Raw genomic sequence first — 22403 nt, forward strand, 5'->3', positions numbered from 1 at the left:
GGGGTTCCACACCCCATCCTCGAGGTAGGCCCTAGAGATGTTACTGGGCCAGGCCTGCGCGAGGGGTGAGTCGCGCAGGGCCAGCAGGACCGTCTTAAGGTACATAGGTCAGCAAAGGGAGTCCATGGCACAGAAGGGAAGGTGTTGTTTGGCAGTCCTCAGGTCTTCTAAACCAGGGCCAAGGAAACAGACCTCGAGAAATAGTCCTCAAGTCCTCCAGGCCGGGTCCTCTAGGCCGGGGCGGGCCAAGTCCAAATCCAGGCCCCAAATCCTCACCCGGCCGAGGCCGCTGGAAAGGCCGCTGAGGTCGCCAGAGCCGCTGGAAAGGCTCCAAAGCCGCCAAAAGGCCACCGAAGAAGCTACCAAAGCCGCCGAAACCGGAACGGCCGAAAAGGCCCTCAAAGAGGCCGCTAAACAGGCCGCCAAGGCCATCGCGGCCGCCGAAACGGCCGAGGCCCAAAGACCACCGAAAGGGCCGCTGGAAGGGCCACCAGGCCACCGGGGCTGCTGAAAAAGCCGTCCGAAGGCCGCCGGAAGAGCCGAAATGGTTGCTGAAGGGGCCGTTGGAGGGGCCATCGGGGCCGCTGGCAAAGTTCTTAAAGAGGCCGCCGAGGCCACCGAAGAGGCCATCAAGTCCGAGAGGACCGCTGGAAAGACCTCCGAGGTCGCCGAAGATGTCTCCGAGGCCGAAAGAGGCAGCCAAAGATGCCTCCGAGGCCACAGGGGCCGCCCAGAAAAGGCCGCCCGGGCCACCGCGTCCGCCAAAGATGCCTCTAAGGCCGAGCGGTCCACCCAGAGGGTCACTAGAGAAACCGCCAGCGAGGGCACCGAGGGACGGAAAGACGGAAAGACCGGGAAGGCCGACAAAACAGCTCCCCGATCGGCTCCCCGTCCCCGCGTCACCTCGCATTCCAAAATCCAGTCCCGGGGAACTCACCGGGGAGAAATCTACCTGGGGACGGGTCTCCGGACCTTCGGGGGCCTCCGAGGCTCCCCTCTGCCCATATTCTTTAAAAGGATACATGCCATAATGTTGACTTAACCCCACTGTTCTATTCACATAGCAAAATGGATGGTATTTACATTTTTAAAAAAACCTAAATCTTTTCATAATTACAGCCCTATAATATAAACATTCAATAATCTTAAACGTAGGTTAATTCTAGAGTAGATCTCCAAACAGAATCAGTGCCTCTACAACACATTAAGATAATTTTCTATATACTGTAGAATTACTGCTTATGTTATGACTCAAAATAGAAATATCTATTTATATTTAACTAAATAAAAAATCATTTCATTGAATGAAAAATAAGTTGCTCTATTCTGCTCAGTAATTTTGTGACTTTATTCCTTCCCATCAGTCATGACCTTTTCAGGGTTATTGCTGCATAGTTAGTAACTGGGAATTGGGAAGGGGGAAAGGGATAATTAGAAGCTGCAGCATCTAAAGATGATAAAATTGATTAGTATGCAAGTTCTTCTCTTCTTGTACTTAATCCATCAATTATCTTGGTGTCTAATTGCAAGAAAGACCCTCCATTGGAATATCTTTCAGGCATCGCTTGCCTTCAGAACAGCTTGTGGGTGCGCCATTGCTGAAGGTTTTTAAGAAGAGATTGGACAGCCATGTCAGGAATGGTATACAATCTCCTGATTGGGCAGAGGGTTGTAATAGAATAACTTCTAGGTCCCTTCCAGTTCTGTTATTCTGCTACTTCCCATGGGGGGGGGGGAGAAGAAATTACATGTAATAATTTCTAATGGGTCTTCCCAGGTTATAAGGCAATGCCTAGATATCTCAAAGGAGTCACTGAGTAGCTAAATGGGACTCAGATAAAATGGTGTCTCAGGGACATTATTCACCGATATCCTTCAGCCAACTGTAGACAGCAAGCTAGTAGTCCTCTCTTAAGGACTGAAGGATTATTAAGGAACAGGAGGCCCAAATTAAGAACTCAGGCAGCTTCACCAAATCAGCATTCAGATGTGAACAACAAATATCACCCCAAGAAATTACTGACAGGTATGGACCTGAACTTGACTGCCCAAAGCAAACACATTTCTATCATTCACTTAGAACCAGTTACACTCTGTCCAAATCATCAGATAGAATACTGAATGCTCAGTATTCCTCCCTATATTAGTGATACAGGAAGATTACAACATCCTGATTAAAAATGCTAGTTAGGAAGATCATGAGGCTAGAGGCAAGAACTAAGAGAGGTGCTGGAAGCCAAGTTTTCTACCATACTGAATAACACTCATCCAAACCATCACTGGTATGATAGTATATGCCACATCTGACATCTTTGGACTACCTTGCTATTTGCAGAGTGACAGATAATTTACCCAATACATTGGCACCTTGTTCTGCTTTGGAGCAGGTAGCCGGTCATTAGTCATCAGCCTGGTTTTTCAACAGTGACAAAGATGGATGGTTGATGCTTAATCATTCCCAGATTGAAATATTATTTCCTATCCTTGAGTAGCAGTCCCCAACCTTTCCGGGTTGACAGCCCAGGCGCGGAGGGGTGGAGGTGCTATTACGCACGTGAACAAGTGCCCATATGAACAGGGACACGAGCATATACACGAACGGGGCAATGATTGCGTGCACAACGCAAACAAGGCCACAAGCGCCTGCACAATGCTCTGGCAACACTAGCACCCGGGCAATGCCACGATGCTAGCACGAGTGGGGATGTTGCACTCACAGCAACGCTAGCACGTGTGGAGGAGTGCACTTGTGGTGACGCTAGCGCCCACACGTCGCCGCGATGCTAGCGCGAGTGCGGCAGTTGAGCACTGACCAGCCACTCATGTGGCCCAGTGGCCAACAGCCGACGGCCCAGTAGTGGGCTGCGGACCATAGGTTGGGGACCCCTGTCCTTGAGGACCTGCATCTTTTAATGAGTATAGGCAGCTTAGCATGGATTCCCCATATAAAGCTTTAAGTCATACTATACTAGAATGCCCTCTTCATTGTTAAAAGCTCAATATTGGTTTGTAAAGCTTAGCAAGCACCATAGCAACACACTGATTTTGTGAAGGATTGCTTTAAACATGATTCGATTTCATGCAAGAGTCAAGCAATAAGAGTATTTATAATAAGTTTAACTTATTATAAATACTCTAGTCACAAACAGGCAGTAAAAACAACACATCAAGTGTGGCTTTCTCAATTAATCAACCCCCCCCCCAAAAAAAAGTCAGGATTCTTTTAAAAGCCCTAAAAATAGCAAAATGAGTTGAATATCACCCCAACCATATTAGATTTTGTGATTTTAGCTTGAATCAGTATCTACAGCCAACAAATTATTGCACCATCTATGAATAGTGCTTTGGGTATTTTCTTAAATTTACTACTGCAGATATTTTAGTGTTTCATTATATGTTAATATTTGAATGATTGTGATTGTGATTAGTTGCTGATCTGACAGCACATATATATAATATAGCAAATAACTGCTATACTGTAAATTATATGGCTCTATGAAATAAACTTACTATGCTCTGTGGGGAAACTTTCCAGGCCATGTAAATGAATTTTTGTTTATTTTATTTGTAGACCAACAGTCCACTGCAGCTGATATGGTAGCAATATTTTTGATAGTGGCACATACAGTATCAGTAACTGATTGATAAGTGTTCATCAGCAAAACTAGATTATTTATTTTTTATTGTACGGACATTATAATGTGTTTAATCCTCAATAAAACTGTATATGATTATCCAATGAAAGAAAAAAAATAGTTTTTAATGAATGGTGCTGTGCCCAGCAAGCACCAAATGCCCTGGAAGTCTCCACAGAGAGGCATGAAACAACCTCTGCCCTCCATGAAAGGCCAAAAGCTTCCAATGAAGCTGATCTCCTCTAAGAATCTGCTCTATGTTTTTAACACATAGAAGTCAACTTTTATATAAAACGACTGAGCAGGTTCTTAGAAGAAAGTGAAGGCACTTTTAGTACAAAGCCAGCATTCCAACACCAGCAAGCTCTTCTCGTTCGCCAAAATTTTGATCATGTGGCCGTGGGGGTGCTGCAGTAGCCATAACTTTTGAGCAGGGATAGTAACTACGTTCAGCACCTTGACTTATGACTGAATGAACAGTCCCAAGTCGAGGACAACCTATAGCACTATACAAAAGGTGTTCCAAAACTTGCTGATGCATATGAACACTAAACTAAGCCAGAGGTTCTGGCTAATGAAGTTAAATGAGCCCTATTGCTAACAACAAAGTTGCAGGGTTTGAGTAGCCAAGGGATTGGAAAATATCAATTTATATTCCAAAAATCAAACAACACTTCTAAAGAATGCTCAGATTACCTCACAACTGCACTCGAGAGTTAAGATTTCACAATCTAGTCTTCAACAACACATGAAAAGGAAGTGTTGGATGTGTAAGCTAGATTCAAAAAAAGCAGAGGCACCCAAGATCACATTACTAACGTCCAATAGACCATGGAAAGAGCTAAGTTATCAGCAAGAAATGTAAAAACTTTCCTTTACGGATTACCCCAAAACTTTTGACTGTGTAGACCACAACAAATTGAGGATAGTCCTTAATAAGATAGGTTTGCCCAGGCCAGCTCTTCTGCTTACTGCTTAACTTGCATGATTACTAATGAGCAACAGTTAGTAAAATATGGTGCAATTTACATTGTTCAAAATTAATTTTGCACAGTGCTACCTTCTTTAACACATATTCAAAGAACTGATAGGCTAGAAGTAGAATTAAAAGTGTTGGAAGAAACATCAACAGCCACAGAAATGGTTGTGGCTGGAAGAAGGAAAAATCAAGTATTTTCTTGTTACAAGTGAAAGAAGTTAGTAAAAAACAGTTTCTGCTATCATTTATTTAAAAATAGAATATATTAAAAGGCAATGCCAACATACATAAATGGATGGATAAGCTGTTGATATCTTCATGTTTTCAGATTCAAGCATTCAGATACGGAGACTTAGTGAAACAAAAATGCCTGTTACTTGAAAGAAAATCTAAGACAACTTTATACAAAATACTGAGGTGCAGAGATAGGATGGCAACAAGGGTATATATTGTCAAAACTATTATTTTCCCAGTTGTCACAAATAGCTCTGAAAACTAGAACACTAGAAATGCTGAAGAAAAATTAATGCCTTTCAATGGTAGTGTTGGAGAAAATTGCTACGAGTACTTTAGATTGAAAGAACAAATAGTTCATCGGTAGATAGGGTAGCACAAATAACGAAGCTAGTTTAAATATTTTGGTCACATAAAGTGAAATCTATAACCATTGGACAATATCCTGGCACCTGGAAAGTGAAAAAGAGATAGTGGGGAAAAAAACCTACATTACTAGATGGCATCAGTGATGACACAATATGACCTTAAAAGAACTCAAAGAACCAACTACTGACAGACAATTCTAGTAAAGGGAATTCCATTCAGTAAAGTTTAGAAGTGACAAAACAATTGTAAGATGAAATTAAGAGATAAATTGACAACCAAGAGGTTTGGTTTTCAATGGTTTTTGTATACAGAGTTAATGTTTAAGGTAGATAATATTACATTTGGAATTTAGCAGCACAAGATAGCATTTGAAATCAAACTATGTACAAAAGATGAACATTTAATTACTAAAGTGTATAAACTTTCATTGAAATTTTAAATGGAAGAACAAGTAGAAGAGTATGATAAAGTGAGCAAAGAACTTTGGACAATATTTATTATTTTATTTATTCCTTTATTTATATCCTGCCTTTATTATTTTCATAAATAACTCAAGGTGATGAACGTATCCAACACACCTTCCTCCTATTTTCCCCAAAGCAACCCTGTGGATTGGGCTGAGAGAGAGTGACTGGCCAAAGGTCACCCAGTTGGCTTTCATGAACTCACCTGAGCTCGCTTTCTGGCCTAGAGCCTTAAACATTAGACCAAACTGGCTCTATCAATATATAGATAGAACAATGGGAAAATATGTAACTGAAAGTTATATTATAATTTAAGTGACATTATAAAATAATGTGCCACTGGTACATGACTCCAAAAAAATATCTAAAATGTATAAAGATACTGCAAATTTATGTTGGAAATGTGGAAAACATGAAAGGTCATTTTATCATGGCTGGTCATTTTATCATTTCTAGCACAAAAGCTAGAAAATGTTGGCTTCAAATATGTAAAGTGATACAAATAATTTTAAAAAGTAATAGATTCAATTGAAAGCAGAAATCTTGTTGGGACAAACGGATAGACAACTAGAAAAGAGCTATGGCAGGCTGTTTTTATATATAACTGCTGCAAGATTATATGCTAAAAATGGAAAGATTCTGAAATACCCATGATGGAGGAATAAATGGTAAAGATGAGAGAATTAGCAGAGATGGCAAAATTAACTTGTCTGATTAGAGAGAGGACAAAAACTATATTTATTACTAACTGGAAGCCTCTTATGGACTTTTTGCTGAAAAATAAAAGAAAATGAACTTGTGCTTTAAGGATTTGATGATTAGAAAGGATAGAGAATGGAAAAAAGGAAATTATGTTGCAGTCTTAGAAAGAGAAGGTAAAATATAAATGTATTTGTAATTGCTGTTAAGATTGGAGGCCATTTGTTTATAACATTATCCTGTCTTTTTTTCTTTCTCTTCTCTATTTTTTCCTTTGTACTTCTTGTACTTATTAGTTTACTTCCCATACTCTTCTCTTTCAAAATTGGAATTGTTTATTCTTTTAAAATATTTAATAAAAATTACCAAAAAATAAAAAAGGTTTACAAGTGACAGAACAATTGATCAACAAGTTTATTTTGTGCTGCTGTCTATACCTATTTGTCTTCAGCTATGAGGTGCTCTGGTTGAAATTGGGTTTACGGGAACAGTAGGGATTGCTGCTGTTTTTTTTTACTCTCTCTGCTTCTCAGCAACTTTCCTGCCTGAATTGCTGAATTCCATTGCTAGGTTGGCAATAACATCTCCAAAGATACTGGGAATGATGTTATCCTGCTCACATATTTTCAAAAGCCTTGCAGTTGTTCTCACTCCCACCCACCTTCATTTAAATTTTAAAATTTAAAAAGCCAAATAAAATAAAAAGACAGTCTAGCTGGCCAATATTAGCATCCTCCATTTTCTTGATGACATAAAAGCAAGCAGTCTGGTTATTATGACCAGTTTTAAAGACAACCACACAGCAAAAAGGTAACATAACACCACTGTATTGCCATCTCAACAATATAGCCAAGGAGCCAAGGAGTTAGGACAAAATGAAAATGCTAGCCAATGGTAACTGGCAACCAATGAGTAACTACCATGAAGCTCTTGCATTCACACTGCAGAATCCTCCAAAGTATTTCCAAATATATCACAACAGAGGCAGAACCTATGAAAACTCATTGTCCAGTAAGCTATTGCATGATTATGAGGGTATGATGCTAATCTGGAAGTAGAGCATATGAACATATGCTTAATTGCTCATACCGTGTTTCCCTGAAAAATAAGACCGGGTCTTTTTTTTTTTTTTTTGCCTCCAAGAGGCACCAGGTCTTATTTTGGGGGGTTGTCTTACTCACTTCGGGCACCGACAGCCTCGCCCAGCAGGTCCACTTTTGCTGGGGCCAAAGGAGCAGTTTCATTCTGCAGCTGCATTCTGGTCTGCATTTTGCAGTCAGACCTTTCGGGAAGGCCTATGCAGCCGAGTACCGAGCTATGGATTCAGTCCATAGCCCGGTCCACAGCTGCATAGGTCTTGGCTGCATAGGCTTTCCGGAAAGGCCTGTGACTGAGAAATGCAGGCCTGGCTGCAGAAGACGCCTCAGAAGAAGTGGGCAGGTGAGGAGAGACGGGGCGTGTGGGGCAAATCCACACCCCCACCCCAGCTTGATTTTTAGGTGTGTGCCTCGCCACAAAACTAGGGCTTATTTTCGGGATAGGCCTTACTTTCGGGGTAACACGGTAGTTGCTGAGTAATACAAATCCTTATAAGTGCTTTAGAATGCAAGAAACATATATGAAATACCTTTCTACAAGCCTTTAAAGCAGCCTAGCCTCTTCCCAAATTCACATGATTTCAAACTCATAGAACAGCTACACATAATTATGTGGATCTGGAAAGAGGCACAATTGGTCAAAAGGAGCTGCTTGTTATTGCCCAAATGTTTTCCAGAGTACCTCTTCTGAAAGCATTTTAGAGCCATAAAGAAATCTTAAATGCCTTGTCAATTATACAAAAGCTCTCATTACCAGGTTATACATCCAGATGTTCAGATAGCTATCATGTTCCACCACTGCTTTAATCGCATCTCTACTTTCACATATTACATATATTTTACAGTCTTAATGCATCATTCATTCATTCATTCATAAAGAAAAAAATCTCTAAAGGTTAACATTATCGAGTCAATATGAAAAAGCTGTGGGTCAGATTTCCATCCTGAACTAGAATACACATTAACTTTGAAATGACAGGATGGTACAATAGCTAATGCAAATGAAATCTAACATGGGCACTACATTAAGGTGATTTTTTTTTAAGAAAAAAGGTTTAAAACAGTAAGGAATACTGAAGTCCATAAGAGTCCTTTCCATTTTCTATTATTTTGCCTTTTTAAAGAATGTTGAGAATTTCAGACTAGGCAAATGGAGCTGGGGTAGCACACTGCATGCAATACTGAGAAAGTAGATGAAGAAATGTATAGCATAATGCATGCAGCGAAAAAACAGAGATGCAGGTCTGTGTTGATTGTCTTGCACATAGATATTAGTAGACACTGACCTGGTGGTCTGAAGCAATCCTGCATCATTCCCAATTTTCTTATTCATAGCTGTTCTGTCAAAGTCTTTCTCCTCAATTTTCACAGTCTTCTTTCCTCTTTGTTCTATTGGTGGAAGAGGAACAACATTCATTGACTTAATTTGAAGTGTAGTTTTGAGATCAGCCTTAGCTTCTTTTGTTTCTTCCTTGTTTTGAAATGGCAAACAAGAAGATTCACACAAAGAATTACTGATATTGAAGCTGTCTGAAGACCCATTTCTTGCATCCTTCTGGAGGCTGATCAGTTCTCCAATTAATTCTAGGAAAGAGAATGCAAAATTAAATCAGATTAGTTCTTTAGAACACAATTTATATAGGGGATCTTTGTGGGCATACATCTTTACTCCTTAGTGACATACCATTTCACAAACTTAACAATTGATAGGGAGAAAATTGCACACAAGATTCTTATTAGAAGAGTTTTCACAATGAGTCACTAATCTCATTAAAGCATTCCCTAAGATGATTATATTTATAAGAGCTCATTCATTTGTTTGTTCACCAATTGTGTTATTCTCTTTTAGAATAAGTAATATTATGCAAAGTGCAGAAAAAGAGAAAGTAGTAGTAAGGAAAGGAATGTAAAGGTAGAAGCTTAAAAACAAGAAATCTAATTAAATAGTTTCCATAACTCCAGTCACTACACCACACCATGCCTTTTTTTGCCCTGCTTACTGTCCTTATTTTCACCATACCCATACAATAAAATATTGCTTCTCGTTCTTTAACTTCTTACCCATTAACTCCATCCAATCACCACTTTCTCAATCATCTCAACCTATTCCCTCTTTCTCATATATTTTGTGATTCAATCCTATTTACTTCTGGATTGAATTTCCTCACATGGCCTATAGCTAGTTAAGTAGGTCTCAATGTTTAAGAGTCTTCATTTTTCCTTCTTTTGTTGTGCTTTCCTCTCTTCAATTTGTAGATTAGGTGGAAGCAAGGCTTTTCTATCCTCATGTGTCTCTTAATAAATCTATCTTTTACTCCAGATATGTCATGACCTTTAGCCTGTGCCCATATTCTGTGCCCATATTCTGCTTCCAAGATGACTAATATGCACATTTTATTCTTTTTAATCAACACTGAATAACTTAAGTTATTGTGCTGCCTTGTTCCCCCTCTCACACGTACAGCAAGAGTCTACAGGTGTTTATTCAAACCCTCCAAAACAGATCCTCTGAAAGCACCTCCGTTGCACAGGTCCTGATTCTGACCTCCAATAAGAGCTTCTGTTGAAGGTAACGATTTTCCTTCTCAACACCCAATTCTCACTTGTGTAACAATGTGGGCTGAACCATAGTCTGTATCATTTTCACTTCTTTGAACATACATTCCTTCCTTACAACATACCACCGGCATCTCACATCTTAAAATTCTTCATGTGTTTACTGGTTAATAAAAAGTATATCTTGATCTCTTTTTTCTGTCTTATTTAGAAAACACAAAAGTTGGCCTCGTTCTGTTCAGTTTTTAGAGCATTATCCCCCTGATGGATGAGCAGAATCTCAAAATTGTATATCTGATTTCTTTCCAATATTCATTGGGGTTAGCAAGAATAACATGGTAGGAAAAGCATGCAGAGCATGGCTTCTGGAATTCATTGTAATCCTTAATACAAATTTCCGTCTGGGAAAGAAGAGGAAGACAGGCTTAGAATGGAGCAGCTGCCAACAATTTCAGATGCTGCCAGTTTGTCTGTCCCACAATGCACTACAGGATTTTTTTTCTCTCTCTACAGCCCCAACTAGATCCACACCATTTTTGAACTTGATCTTTTTTGTGGGGAGCCAACTCCCCCCCCCCCCAATCCCTGGGTTTAACGCCATTCCATTCTATTTTGGAAGAGTTGTATGGAGAGACATACCAACCGAGTTTTAAACACATTTATGTGACTCCCAACATTCAACCAGATTGGAAAGAATAAAAGGAGAAGGAAATGAGGCCTTCTCTTTGGTGATTTATTAGCTTCTTATTGCAGTCAGCTACACGGCCTGACAGGTTCTTCTGCTACTACCCTCAGGAAGGTAGAAGCAACTATAGGATAAAACCTGAACCGGCCACTCCTAAGATTCAGAAGAACAATCCTTCTGAATGATGGAACTCTCTGAATTATCTGTTTGTTCAGGCCTCTGCATGGGAAGGTCTCCATGGAAAACTGTGAGTTAGTAATCTCACCAGAACCCTCAGATTTTGGCCAAAAAGACTGAAAATTCTCCATAGTGAGAATTTATTGCCTACTCTGCATTCCTCAGTGCTTGTAACTTTTAGCTGTTATTTTTTTTAAAGCATAAGCTACCCAGAGTCATTCTTGTCAAGCTACCTTTAAATCTAATAAAATAAATAAATAGCTCTGAAGTCTGAATATACAAGAGAACCTGGAACAGTTAGCCTCTCAATTTATCAAGGGAAAATTACTACAATCTGAGGTATGAAGACTCTGTGTCAGAGTCCTCTGCATTACAGACTTTATAATTTTTAATGACATATTATCAAGAAACTGCTTCTTCCTTTGCGTGTGTTGAAAAAAAATATCTTATAAACGTTTTTCAATTGCCTGGGGAAATCTGTTTTTGCAACACTCTGGCTCATGTGTAAATTGGTTTGCTTCGTCAATTATTGACATTTCCTCTTCTTCCCTCCTAAAGGACAGAAACTCAAGTGAAGATTACACTGAGTTACTTATGCTAACAACCTGTTGACTATCCCTCCTACATAATGGGCCCTTTGTTGGGGCACCAGGGGTCCATTAATAAGAAGAACTAGAAGAACCAGCTACATGGATCAAGTGTGTATTCTTCTTTAGGTGGCAGGAAGAACAAGGGGTAGTGAATGAAAGGAGCTTGGCAACGTATGGTGTCCACATCCAGAACTCCAGGTGCAATAAAATAATATTAAAACATTCATGTTGGGGTCTGTATTGTCTATTACTTGGAAGAACATAAAGTCAGTGCAACTGCAGCTTGAACTAGTGCATAACTCACAGATGACTTTCCCTATACAAATAAAGTTGATTGCTACTAGAGAAAAAGGAGATGTACCCTGGCAGGGGTCTTTGCTTTCTAAAAGTGCTAGTGGTCTGAACCACAGTAATATTCCTCCTTTGTTTCAACGAGGTCCCCTAAAATGTGGAATTACAACACTGGACTTTCTACAGGATTCCAGTTGTTGGGAAAGTAATAAAGGGAAAAATAAAAGAATGAAAATGCAGCATAGCTCTCAACAACATTTCACAAACTGGAGCTAAACTGAGAATCTGCTGTGTCCCTAAACAAAACGAAGAAGTAATACATTTTCAAGATACACTTCTCCATTGTAAGAAAACAGAAGAGATTGTGCAGCCTGTTCTATGCCTATTTGCCTCAATGAATAACCTAAATTGTTCCAAGGTCTCTCCCAGGCTTCTGAATTCTCAGCTATGCACAAACAATACTAAGCAATTCCCAATTGAGACTATGCAGTGAATGTATAACTCTAAAAGCCTTCAAGAACCTCGGCCAGTTCCCACACTAAAAGGCAATATATGAATGAAAGTAGTGATTTACTAGGGAGCAGGGATAATTACCTTCTGGTTCATATTTGATTTTCAGTTCCTCTAGCAGCACACGCAAATTTATGTTCTCACTTTGACAAGTGTCAAGTTGCTTTTCAGTTACAAAAAGCTTTCGCTCCATCTCTAAGACTCGCTGACTTTCAAATAAAGCTTTCATCCGCTGTAAAGACAATTCATTCTTCAAATTTTCTTTCTCCTTACTAACAAAAAGGAAACAAAAAGTATTAGAAAACATACAACTGCATAAAGTCAATATCCATATTGCAGGTCTCAATTCCTTTCATCTTTTTCACTTAATCCTCACATGAACACTGCATAAGGATTAAAAATGTGTAGAATGTGAACTAAAATTAGCAGCAAAACCATTCAAAAAGATTTATGGTGCTCTCAGTACAGAAACAGTAATAGCTTTTTGAGCCAGTAGAAATTTGTTGCTTATAGGATAGAGCAGAGGTCCCTTTTGGGCACCAGGGACTGGTTACATGGAGAGAGGTTTCTCTGCGGACCAGAAGGGGCATGGTTTTGTGTGCTGCCTGCATCCCGTGGATGGGGTTTTGCTTGTTTGTGTGGCCCGGTTGCTGACATGCTGCGGCCTGGTACTGGTCCACAGACTGGGGGCTGGGGACCCCTGGGATAGAGTACAGGAAAAAAAAGACAAAATTGAAGGAAAAGCACAACTTTACTCACTAAAAATATCAAGCCTGATTCATAAAGTAACATTAAGAATTTTGAAAATGGCCAACATAATGTATGATTAAGGTGTTGGACTAAGATCAGGGAGGCTCAGCTTTGGGTTCACCTTCAGATAGGGAAAATCAGTGACTGCCTTTCTCTCGACCTAACTCTACTGTGTATGGTAGACTTCTGAACTCGTGTTAATATTCCAAAAGGTATTGGGTTTTTGGCTTCTAAAATATCTACTCATATTCAAAGTACCATCTCTTTTGTTGCATGCAAGTAAGCTGTTTTTTTTCTTATTTATTTTTTCATCATCTCGAAGTTGAATCAGTGGAAAGATAAAGAAGAGAAATGACTTTTTGTGCTGCTTGTACTCTTCTAATGCACTCTTCCAGATAGAAGATTTGCACATGGTTATTAATTTCATATACAGCAGACTAAGCAAGATATTTGTTTAATTTAGCATATTATAGGTAGTCTAAAACTTATGACTGTAATTGAACCTGAAATTGCGGTAATAGTGCTGGTGTTAAACATCAAGTGACTGACTTAATTTTTTGGCAACAGTCATTAAGCAAATCACCATGGTCATTAAGCAAGTGTCACAGTTATCAAGCAAACCCATTGTCCCCAATGGGAGCTTTTTCCAGAAACCAGAAGTAAATGCCGGTTTCCATTAAAAAAAATCATAAATTGTAGCCATGTTACCCCAGGACACTGAAAATTGTAAATGCGAGCAGGTTGCTGAATACTCAAAATGTATCATGTGACGACCAGGATCACTTGGAATCACATAGTAAGTACTTTTGGGGGGGGAGGGGGGAGAGAAGAGTTTCTTGTAATGTAAGTTGAGAACTACCTACAGATGAACTCGGTTCTTTTGTTTGAAACCGATATTGTGCTCAGCCATTATAGCTTATTCAACGAACTGTGTCTTACTGTGTTACCCTAGCTGATTCATCTAAGATACTAAGACTGAATACAGATCCTAATGTATTATGTTCTTGCTAAATTCACACAACATGCTATACCATAAATCACCACTTATAAACAATGGTGGCTGATTTCACACAATATGTTCCGTAGTATTACTTGGTTTCAATTTAAAATGCTGACAGTATGTAACCAAGGCTTATTTTACTAAAATAGTTAATAGTTAACTTTAGCAATGGACATTTAAATCAAGAAAGTAAAAAAAAGAATAAAAAGAAATCCTAACAATTTAGCATTTAGAGAAGAAGGAACTAATACTCTAATCCAAATGAATATGCCATGGCTCAATCAGGCTGTCAATTTTCACAATTAGAATTCACAAGACTCACTCTGAATTTTCAAGTTTCATTTGAAGCAAATCAACATAATAGCCATTTTCAAATTCAGCATCTTCTGAGGCTTTAAACGGTTTCAGCTCTCTTGAGTTCTCAGATACCTTCTGGGTAAACAATTATTTAAAAAAATTAAAACTAATATTGGCCTCTGGTAATTTCAGTTATCTGTTAGTGGCAAAAAGGTATGGCAACAAGTAAGAATATTTTTGAAGAAAAATCATCCCATTCAACTGTAACAAAATTATGCTATATACCTTGAGATAAAAATATGACTGTATAAGGGAATATATAAATTCAGCTATCTTATATAGGAAAATTATCGAACAACTTACACGCCAAATAGGTATCTCTATTGGTATTTTATTGCTTTTATGCTTCTTGAAATCAGCCTAGAAAATACAACCAGGGAAAAATAGCTATCTTGGGTTCTTATCCCACAATGGGTTGCTCATTGAATATGAAAGCTTATCTTTATATAAATGCAAAGTTGTAAAACCACTTCTCTTCTTTATTGTATTTCCTGGAACTGAGATAGATAGAGCACACTATTGTGGGTACTATTCCTCAGTAACGGAATTCTTCAAGTCTTTCAGTATCATCTACCACCATGATGAACAAAGCTTGGGGTAAAAACCACCAAAAGTCATTCTTCGATATCATTGGAAGAAGTGTGGTCACATTTCATTTTTATCCCACTTTTGGGCCTCTCTAAAGCAAATTGCTCCTATTCCATTCTTAAAAATCACACCATAAGCTGAGAAACAGAAATCACAGAGTTATTTAGTCATTTTGCCACTGAATATCCATGAGGCATTGGGGAGGTCTCTCACACTCTCCTTTCCTGAAACGCTCTGGGTTTAAACACTTTGCTTGTGCCTCTTGCCTTGGGTATATGATTTGATAGTTCTTGCTGCTATCACCTATCTGCCTGAGGCCCCTCACTTGGAATACTCCCCACTAATACCTGTGTGTCAGAGAGAGATGCCCCCCCCCCGTTATTTTCTGCATAAATTCTTATCCAGGAGATCTATTGTCTCAGTTACACATTTATGGTTAAGTCTCTCTCTATGATTTCATGAGTCTGTTTGCTGCATGGGCTTATTCTATGTAATGTTTTCTAGTCCAGTTCTAGACCATTCCTTCACCAACTGCCAGTAAAGGATTTGATAATTTAGTCATGTACCTACCATTGATTTTTCTAATTGTTTCAGTTTCATGAGCAGTTCTTCTATTTCACCATTCTTTTGTTGAAGCATGCTTTGTAAACGTTCCAACTGGTCATGCTCTCCTTGTGAACCTTTTATTCTTAGAAGTGTAGCCATCTGCAGCTACAAATCAAACCAGATTTTGGTCATTTTTTAAATTACAAACATTTTCTTATAAATATATTCAGCTAACAGTCAGTTCTATGAGATTTAACACCAGGTCTTGTAAGTATCCATTTGTACTGAAAATACTAGCTAAAAATATCAAGCATGAGTACTCTGGCAAACTTTCTAACTAAGAATAGCTATAGTTTTCACAACAACCAAAGTTAAAATCTTCCTAATATTTCATACCAATACAACATTTTTTTTCTACACCAGAAACAAAATGGATCAGCATTTCTCAACCTTGGCAACTTTAAGTTATGTAGTTTTCAACTCCCAGAATTCCCCACCGAGTATAGTGTGGATATTTGTGCCAGGAAGTAAATGACACATTTTGCTGAGTCATGATTAATGAAGTGCTTTGATTAAAGAAGTCATGATTAAAGAAGTGTTTTTTGTTTCGGGGATTAAAAAATAATTTGAGATAGAAGGCAACTTGTTTCTAGAAAAATAGTATTTACATAGCAAGTGACATTAATATTACACAGATGATACAGCTTTGTTACCTAAACATGGCTATCTTAATTCCATAGCTATATCTCAATTCCGTAAGGAGAAACTTCCTGACAGTGACGACAATTAACCAGTGGAACAGCTTGCCTCCAGAAATTGTGGGTGCTCCATCACTGGAGATTTTTAAGAAGAGGCTAGAGTCTAGACAGTCCCTTGTCTGAGATGGTATAGGTCCTCCTGCTTGAGCAGGGGGCTGGACTAGAAGACCTCCAAGGTCCCTTCCAGCTCCATTCTATCTAGTCATTATAAAACAGAAATGCTTAGCTATTAGAAATAATAAAATTCCAGCGTAAATGATCTAAATATTTTTTTTCCTCTAACAAAATAAATTTTAAATTAACCATACCTTGACTCTTTGTAGCTGTTCTCTGGTGAAATTATGCTGTTTTTGTAATAACTGATATTTTACTTTAATGCTAATTAGTTGACGCTCCATTTCTACTCTGCGGTCCTCTACCTATGGCAAAAAAAAAAACCCCACTTAAAATTGGTTCACAGTATAAAGCATTTAATATTTATAGCAAATTATATAGTCCCTCAGGAAAGCTATAAACACAGTATAAGAGAAATTATCATATAAGATGCTTAGAAAGGTAAATAATGAAAGTTAATAATGTTGTCATATCATTTCTCAAATCAAAGCTATGTAGCTTCCAGACAATTACCAACTTATTTTAAAAATAATTGCCAAACACAACTATTTCCAGAAGTTTGAAAGAATCTGTGAGGTTACTTAATCATTCCTGTTACCACTACAGGGATTAGCATCTTAAAAATTAAGCAAGTTCCTATATATTTGGATTCTGTAAACATTTGTCAGTTATAAGCTGCTCCTAGCAAGAGTCTATTTGTAGTTTTATAGCAACTCACATAGGTAAGTTTCAGGACTGAAGAAAAAGGTACTCAAAAAGAGCTATTGCCTGCTTAAACTGATATATTTAGATAGGTTGTGTGCTACTGTTGCTCTGCTACATGCATTTATATAGCTAAATTGTTTTGAATAAAATATTGTCCTAAAGCAACAAAAAAAAACCTTCCAACCTGTGATAATTATCACAGTTTTTGAGCATTTAATCTAGCCTTGAACACAACTGGAGGATATCAGGAAGGGGAATTTCACATGCTTAGTTCCTAGCCAAATTTACTAATGAATAATTGGACTGAGAAATTTTTGTTACTGAATCTAGAGCAGTGTTGCTCAACCTTGGCAATTTTAAGATGTATGGACTTCAACTCCCAGAATCCCCCAGCCAGCCTAGTATATTTTTTCCAAACATGTAATAACTTACTACAAATGTATTAAGACTTTGGTTAAAATGCTTATTCAGATTGCTCTAATGAAGAAATAATTCAAGAGAATTGAGAAGTGACTAAATATAAGGAGGTTTTGAAACTAAAAATGGCTTTGTTGAAAGTAATATATACTTTTATGAAAATCCGTACCTCAGCAAATAGAGAATTGCCTTGACTGGGAAAATCCAAGGCCTGCTGTAGCGCATGGTCAAGCTGAACTTGAAGATCTCGGTTCATTTCACGTGCTTCCTGAATTTGAATCAAACATTGTTAATTTACCCAAACTAAATGCATCTTATCAACACAACTCTCCAATTCAATTGGGGCTTGTAATATTCAAAATTTCAAAAACACATGATAATGGTATTACATGTCCAAAACATCAACTACAGACAGTTTGATCTAGTGGTTATGGCACCTGGCTAGAAAGTAAGAGACCATGAGTTCAAGTTCTGTATTAGCCATGAAAGCCAGCTGGGTGACTTTGGGCCAGTCACTCTCTCTCAGCCCAACCCACCTCACAGGGTTGTTGCTGTGGGGAAAATAGGAGGAAGAGAGTGTTGGATATGTTCACCGCCTGGAGTTATTTGTAAAAATAATAAAGGCATGATATAAATAGTAATAGCACTAGCACTAAGACTTATATACTGCTTCACGGTGCTTTACAGCTCTCTCTAAATGATTTATAGTCAGCATATTGCCCCCAACAATCTGGGTCCTCATTTACCAACCTCAGAAGGCTGAGTCAACTTTGAGCCGGTCAGGATTGGTCTGCAGTGGGCAGAGTTAGCCCGCAATACTGCATTCTATCTATTGCATCACCACAGCTCCATAAAAAAAAAGTGTCTAGAAGCAATCTGCTTAGCAATCTGCTAAGGTTGCTCTCTGATACCTTCCCAGGCTGCTGTCTTATGCTTCAACTTATTTTAATCCTTTTTCAGAGCAAGGAGGCAGTGCTGGACTGTTGCTGCCTATCATTTTACTTCCCAAGACAAGATCAGGGTAGGTGCAGAAACATTCTTCTAAAAAGGATGTAATCCTCCAAGTTATGATTTTGCTTTGTCCTACACTAGCAAACATATATTTTAAAACAACTAAAAGAATCCAAATAAAATACTAGGTGGAGTGTGAAACTTAGATGTACCTAAGGATATGACTTTGTAACATTTGTAATAAAGTTCTAACTTTCCTATAAGCAACCTAAATTTGTTCTTTTTAATAAACAAATCTCATTCTAGTTTTGCTCAGCTTCTGACAACTACAGTTAAGTCCTTCTATTTTTGCTTGTAGTAATATGAAAGTGACATATATATCACTAATATTGTATATTAGAAAGCACAAATTTTATCACCGACTAGTCTTAGAAAAAAAATGATAATTTAAGGCAGTCCAGTAATTGTTTAGAATAATAGATCTAGAGAATAACTTTTGATGCTTAAAACCACCTGGAAGGACAAAAATCAAGTAGAGGATTGGCTTAACATATCCTCTCCAGATTCAAACAAATATATCCCTAACAAAATAAATTAATAGCTAAGCATATGTCCTCTCAGGTGAAATCTGTAAAGGAAACAAATCCAGCAAAGCCAATTTACTTCTCATTGCTAAAAATATTTATATTATAGAATCCTGAACACAGCCCAAGGAATTTCAGTAAATCAATTCTATTTGAACAAACAAGCTTTCTTGAGGGGAGGGTATTGTAATTTTTTTTGAATGTTTTTTTTCTCACTTAGTTTTTATTATGTTTTATTGTTTTATTCAAACTTCTAACATAATTTGAAAAAAAGTCTATTTAAACAAGCAACCCTTTATTAAATTCCTCACTATATAGCACAAGATCCTTTTGTAATTATAAATATCAACATAACACAACACCTCTAATGAATTGCAAAATGAAACAAGATCTTTTTCTCTCTCTTCTTTCTCTTTTTCAAGCTGAGCCACTCGATTCATCAAATTTTTATTTCCAAGTTCCAGCTGTTCTTTACTGAATTGCAGATCATGTAACTTGTCCTCAAGATCTGTCTGTCACAAAATTAATAAACATGTGAATTATTTAACTAGCACTTACTGTATATTTTTTGTCATGTAAACAATTATAGGAGCAACAGCCCGATGCACAACATTTAATTTCAATTACTTTCCATGATATTTAAACATGATCAACTATAGATCAGAAGCCAACAGGAAGAATTGTTATCTGCAAATTATGTATAAACTTACAGGACACGTAAGAGTTTCAGAATGAATCTGAGGCATACCTTTTCTCCATCAAGGGAGAGAAGTTCGAGCTGAAGATTGAGCACTTCTGAAGACATAGTTTCTTGTACACGTTCTGACATTATGTGTAGTTCTTCTGATTTTGAAGCAATCACATCTTTCAGATGATCCACTTTATGCTTCAGTTGTTTCTCACTAAGTAACACTTCATCTAACTCTGATTTTAATTTTTCAACCTATAAAACAATGGTTTTCCAAAGGGGAAAATAACTTTTACATTTAACTTTTACTTATACACATGCCTCTTCAAATTTACCAGCATATTCTCACTAACTATTGCTCTACTGTATACTTCATTTTTATTCCATTCTAAAACTTAAGAAAGCATATATTAACTAAGGTCAACATTTTTTTTTGTACTAGCCTTGCTGGTACAAATCACTGTATTTATAAAATAAAGCAATGTTTTTAAAAAGACAGCACTGTACTTGCCAGAATTTCCTACCACATTCCCTAAGGAAGAAGGCTGAAAAAACAAGCATGCAGTTGGGTGGTGTTTGTTTGTTTGTTTATTACATTTTATGTTTCTAGAGTGCCCATCTCCCTTAGGCTTTTAAACACACCATTCAGTGTTTCTCAATGTTGACAATTTTAAGGCATGTGGACTTCAACTCCCAGAATTCCACAGCCAGCAATGCTGGCTGTGGAATTCTGGGAGTTGAAGTCCACATGCCTTAAAATTGTCAACGTTGAGAAACACTGATTGTAGTTTGAAGCAATAGGTTCAATCCCACCCCTCCTTTCTGCTCTAAAGCAGGATTTTAAAAATGGAAAACATAAGTTATATGTGCACTCATGTGCTCTCTCTCGCTCTCTCTCTCTCACACACACACACACAGACTCACACAAACACATTCCCAGCTACCCCCAAAGCTTTCCTTGCTATCCTATCAAGCTGCATATAATCCAAATTAATACACAGTAATAATTTAGCATTGCAGAAAAATACTCCAATTCAGAATTGATTTCTCAATAGATGTATTAAGTCCAGAACATTTTAAAGACAGTTTTAGCATTATTAGAAGGGAGTAATGACTAGAAAACAACATATTCATCTTATTCTTTGTATAATGCACCTTATTTTTAAGCTCCTTTATTTCTTGCCTGTGTAATGTTTCCAATTGCTTACGCATTGCATCCAGCTGTACATTTTGCTGCTGCTTAAGAGCCTCACATTCAAGATTTAAACTTCCCAACATTCGATTCTTCAGTTCTACTTCTCTCTGGAGAGTATATTTTTCTTGTTCAAAATTCTGAAAAAGAAGTATCCTGGAGTTATAACAAAGAAAGACATCTGCTATAGAAGCACAGGGGCAATCAAAAAGTGTTGACCCTGGCAAAGACTAAAAAATTGCACATTTCTTTTGCGCACATTTCTTAACTGCATCAAAGGAGAAGGTCTAGATGCATGAAACTGGATCAGCACAGGGGGAAAGTTTAAATTCTACCTCCTTGCTCATGGGGAAAATCCAATGAATATTCAATCATTCGTATAATGAATCATATTAATAGGTTGGTTATACTAATAGTTGGGAAATCATTCACAATTTACATTTAGAGATGCTGATCATATAGGATAGCAATGTTTTTCTTCATGATGGTAAAGGTAGTTGTTGACTTATAACCATTCATTTACCACAGCCTTGGAAAAAGTCAGTTACAAATTGTTTTGCACTTACAACCATTACAAACCATTGAATACAAGCTAATTTGAGGGCTATATGCCAATTGGTGTACATTCAAAGTGACAATAAAGTTGTTGTTATTATACCATCCCTTCAGTTACACGATTGTAATTTGGGCATTTGGCAATTAGCTCACATTTGTGACCGGTTACAGCAGTGGTTCTCAACCTTTTTAATGCCGCGACCCCAACCGGTCGTAAGTCGAGGACTAAACCGGTCGTAAGTCGAGGACTAAACCGGTCGTAAGTCGAGGACTTTCCCTGCCCGGGAGTGCCGCGCATGCGTGGTTCCGCCCCCTGCGCTGGCCGAGGCGTAGCTGGCAAGCGGCAGAGATGGAGCAGGCCGACCACCAGCTGGCCCAGCCCAAGGGAGGTAAGGCACCCGCCGGAAAAGGGGGAAAAAATGGCGGACAAAAAAAATGGCGGACAGCCTTGCTTGGTGATCCCCGTGAAATGGTCGATTGACCCCAAATGGGGTCCCGACCCACAGGTTGAGAACCACTGGGTTACAACATCCTGTGATGATGTGATTGCTATTTGTGACATTTCTTTTGCTGGTTTTTGGCAAAAAATGCTCATTGGGGTAGCTGGAATTGCTTAACAATCATGTGATTTGTTTAATGACAATTCTAAAAATGGTCACAAATGTGGTGACTTAATTTATGACCACAAAAGCTTACAGCCACAACTGGGACCAGAATATCCATTGTAAGTCAAGAACCATCTGTATATTCTAATTGTAAATTTAATTATTTGCACAGTCATTGGAACTGTTAGCAAGGGAAATATGCAGTCATTGCACTGTTAGCAAGGGAAATATGCAGAATGCTTTCTATATAAAGGTAGTCCTCAACATATGACCACAACTGAGACTATAATTTCCACTATTAAGCAAA

General features: G+C 38.1%; 1 protein-coding gene across 1 annotated transcript in view; it reads right to left on the reverse strand.

Annotated features, from left to right (window-relative positions):
- The window catches only part of SPDL1 (spindle apparatus coiled-coil protein 1), a 33317-nt gene that overhangs the window by 5457 nt on the left and 5457 nt on the right, over window positions 1-22403 (reverse strand). The window contains exons 2-10 of the mRNA XM_015814112.2: window positions 20900-21076; window positions 19805-19999; window positions 19419-19568; window positions 17691-17789; window positions 16594-16704; window positions 15552-15692; window positions 14359-14468; window positions 12371-12558; window positions 8764-9061 (exon numbers count right to left, since the gene is read on the reverse strand). Of these exons, the coding sequence (XP_015669598.2) occupies window positions 8764-9061; window positions 12371-12558; window positions 14359-14468; window positions 15552-15692; window positions 16594-16704; window positions 17691-17789; window positions 19419-19568; window positions 19805-19999; window positions 20900-21076 (1469 nt within the window). The remainder of the gene's footprint in view (window positions 1-8763; window positions 9062-12370; window positions 12559-14358; window positions 14469-15551; window positions 15693-16593; window positions 16705-17690; window positions 17790-19418; window positions 19569-19804; window positions 20000-20899; window positions 21077-22403) is intronic.

The sequence above is a fragment of the Protobothrops mucrosquamatus genome, unplaced genomic scaffold (assembly GCF_001527695.2).
Source record: "Protobothrops mucrosquamatus isolate PMUCROS unplaced genomic scaffold, P.Mucros_1.0 scaffold219, whole genome shotgun sequence".
Classification (NCBI taxonomy): domain Eukaryota; kingdom Metazoa; phylum Chordata; class Lepidosauria; order Squamata; family Viperidae; genus Protobothrops; species Protobothrops mucrosquamatus.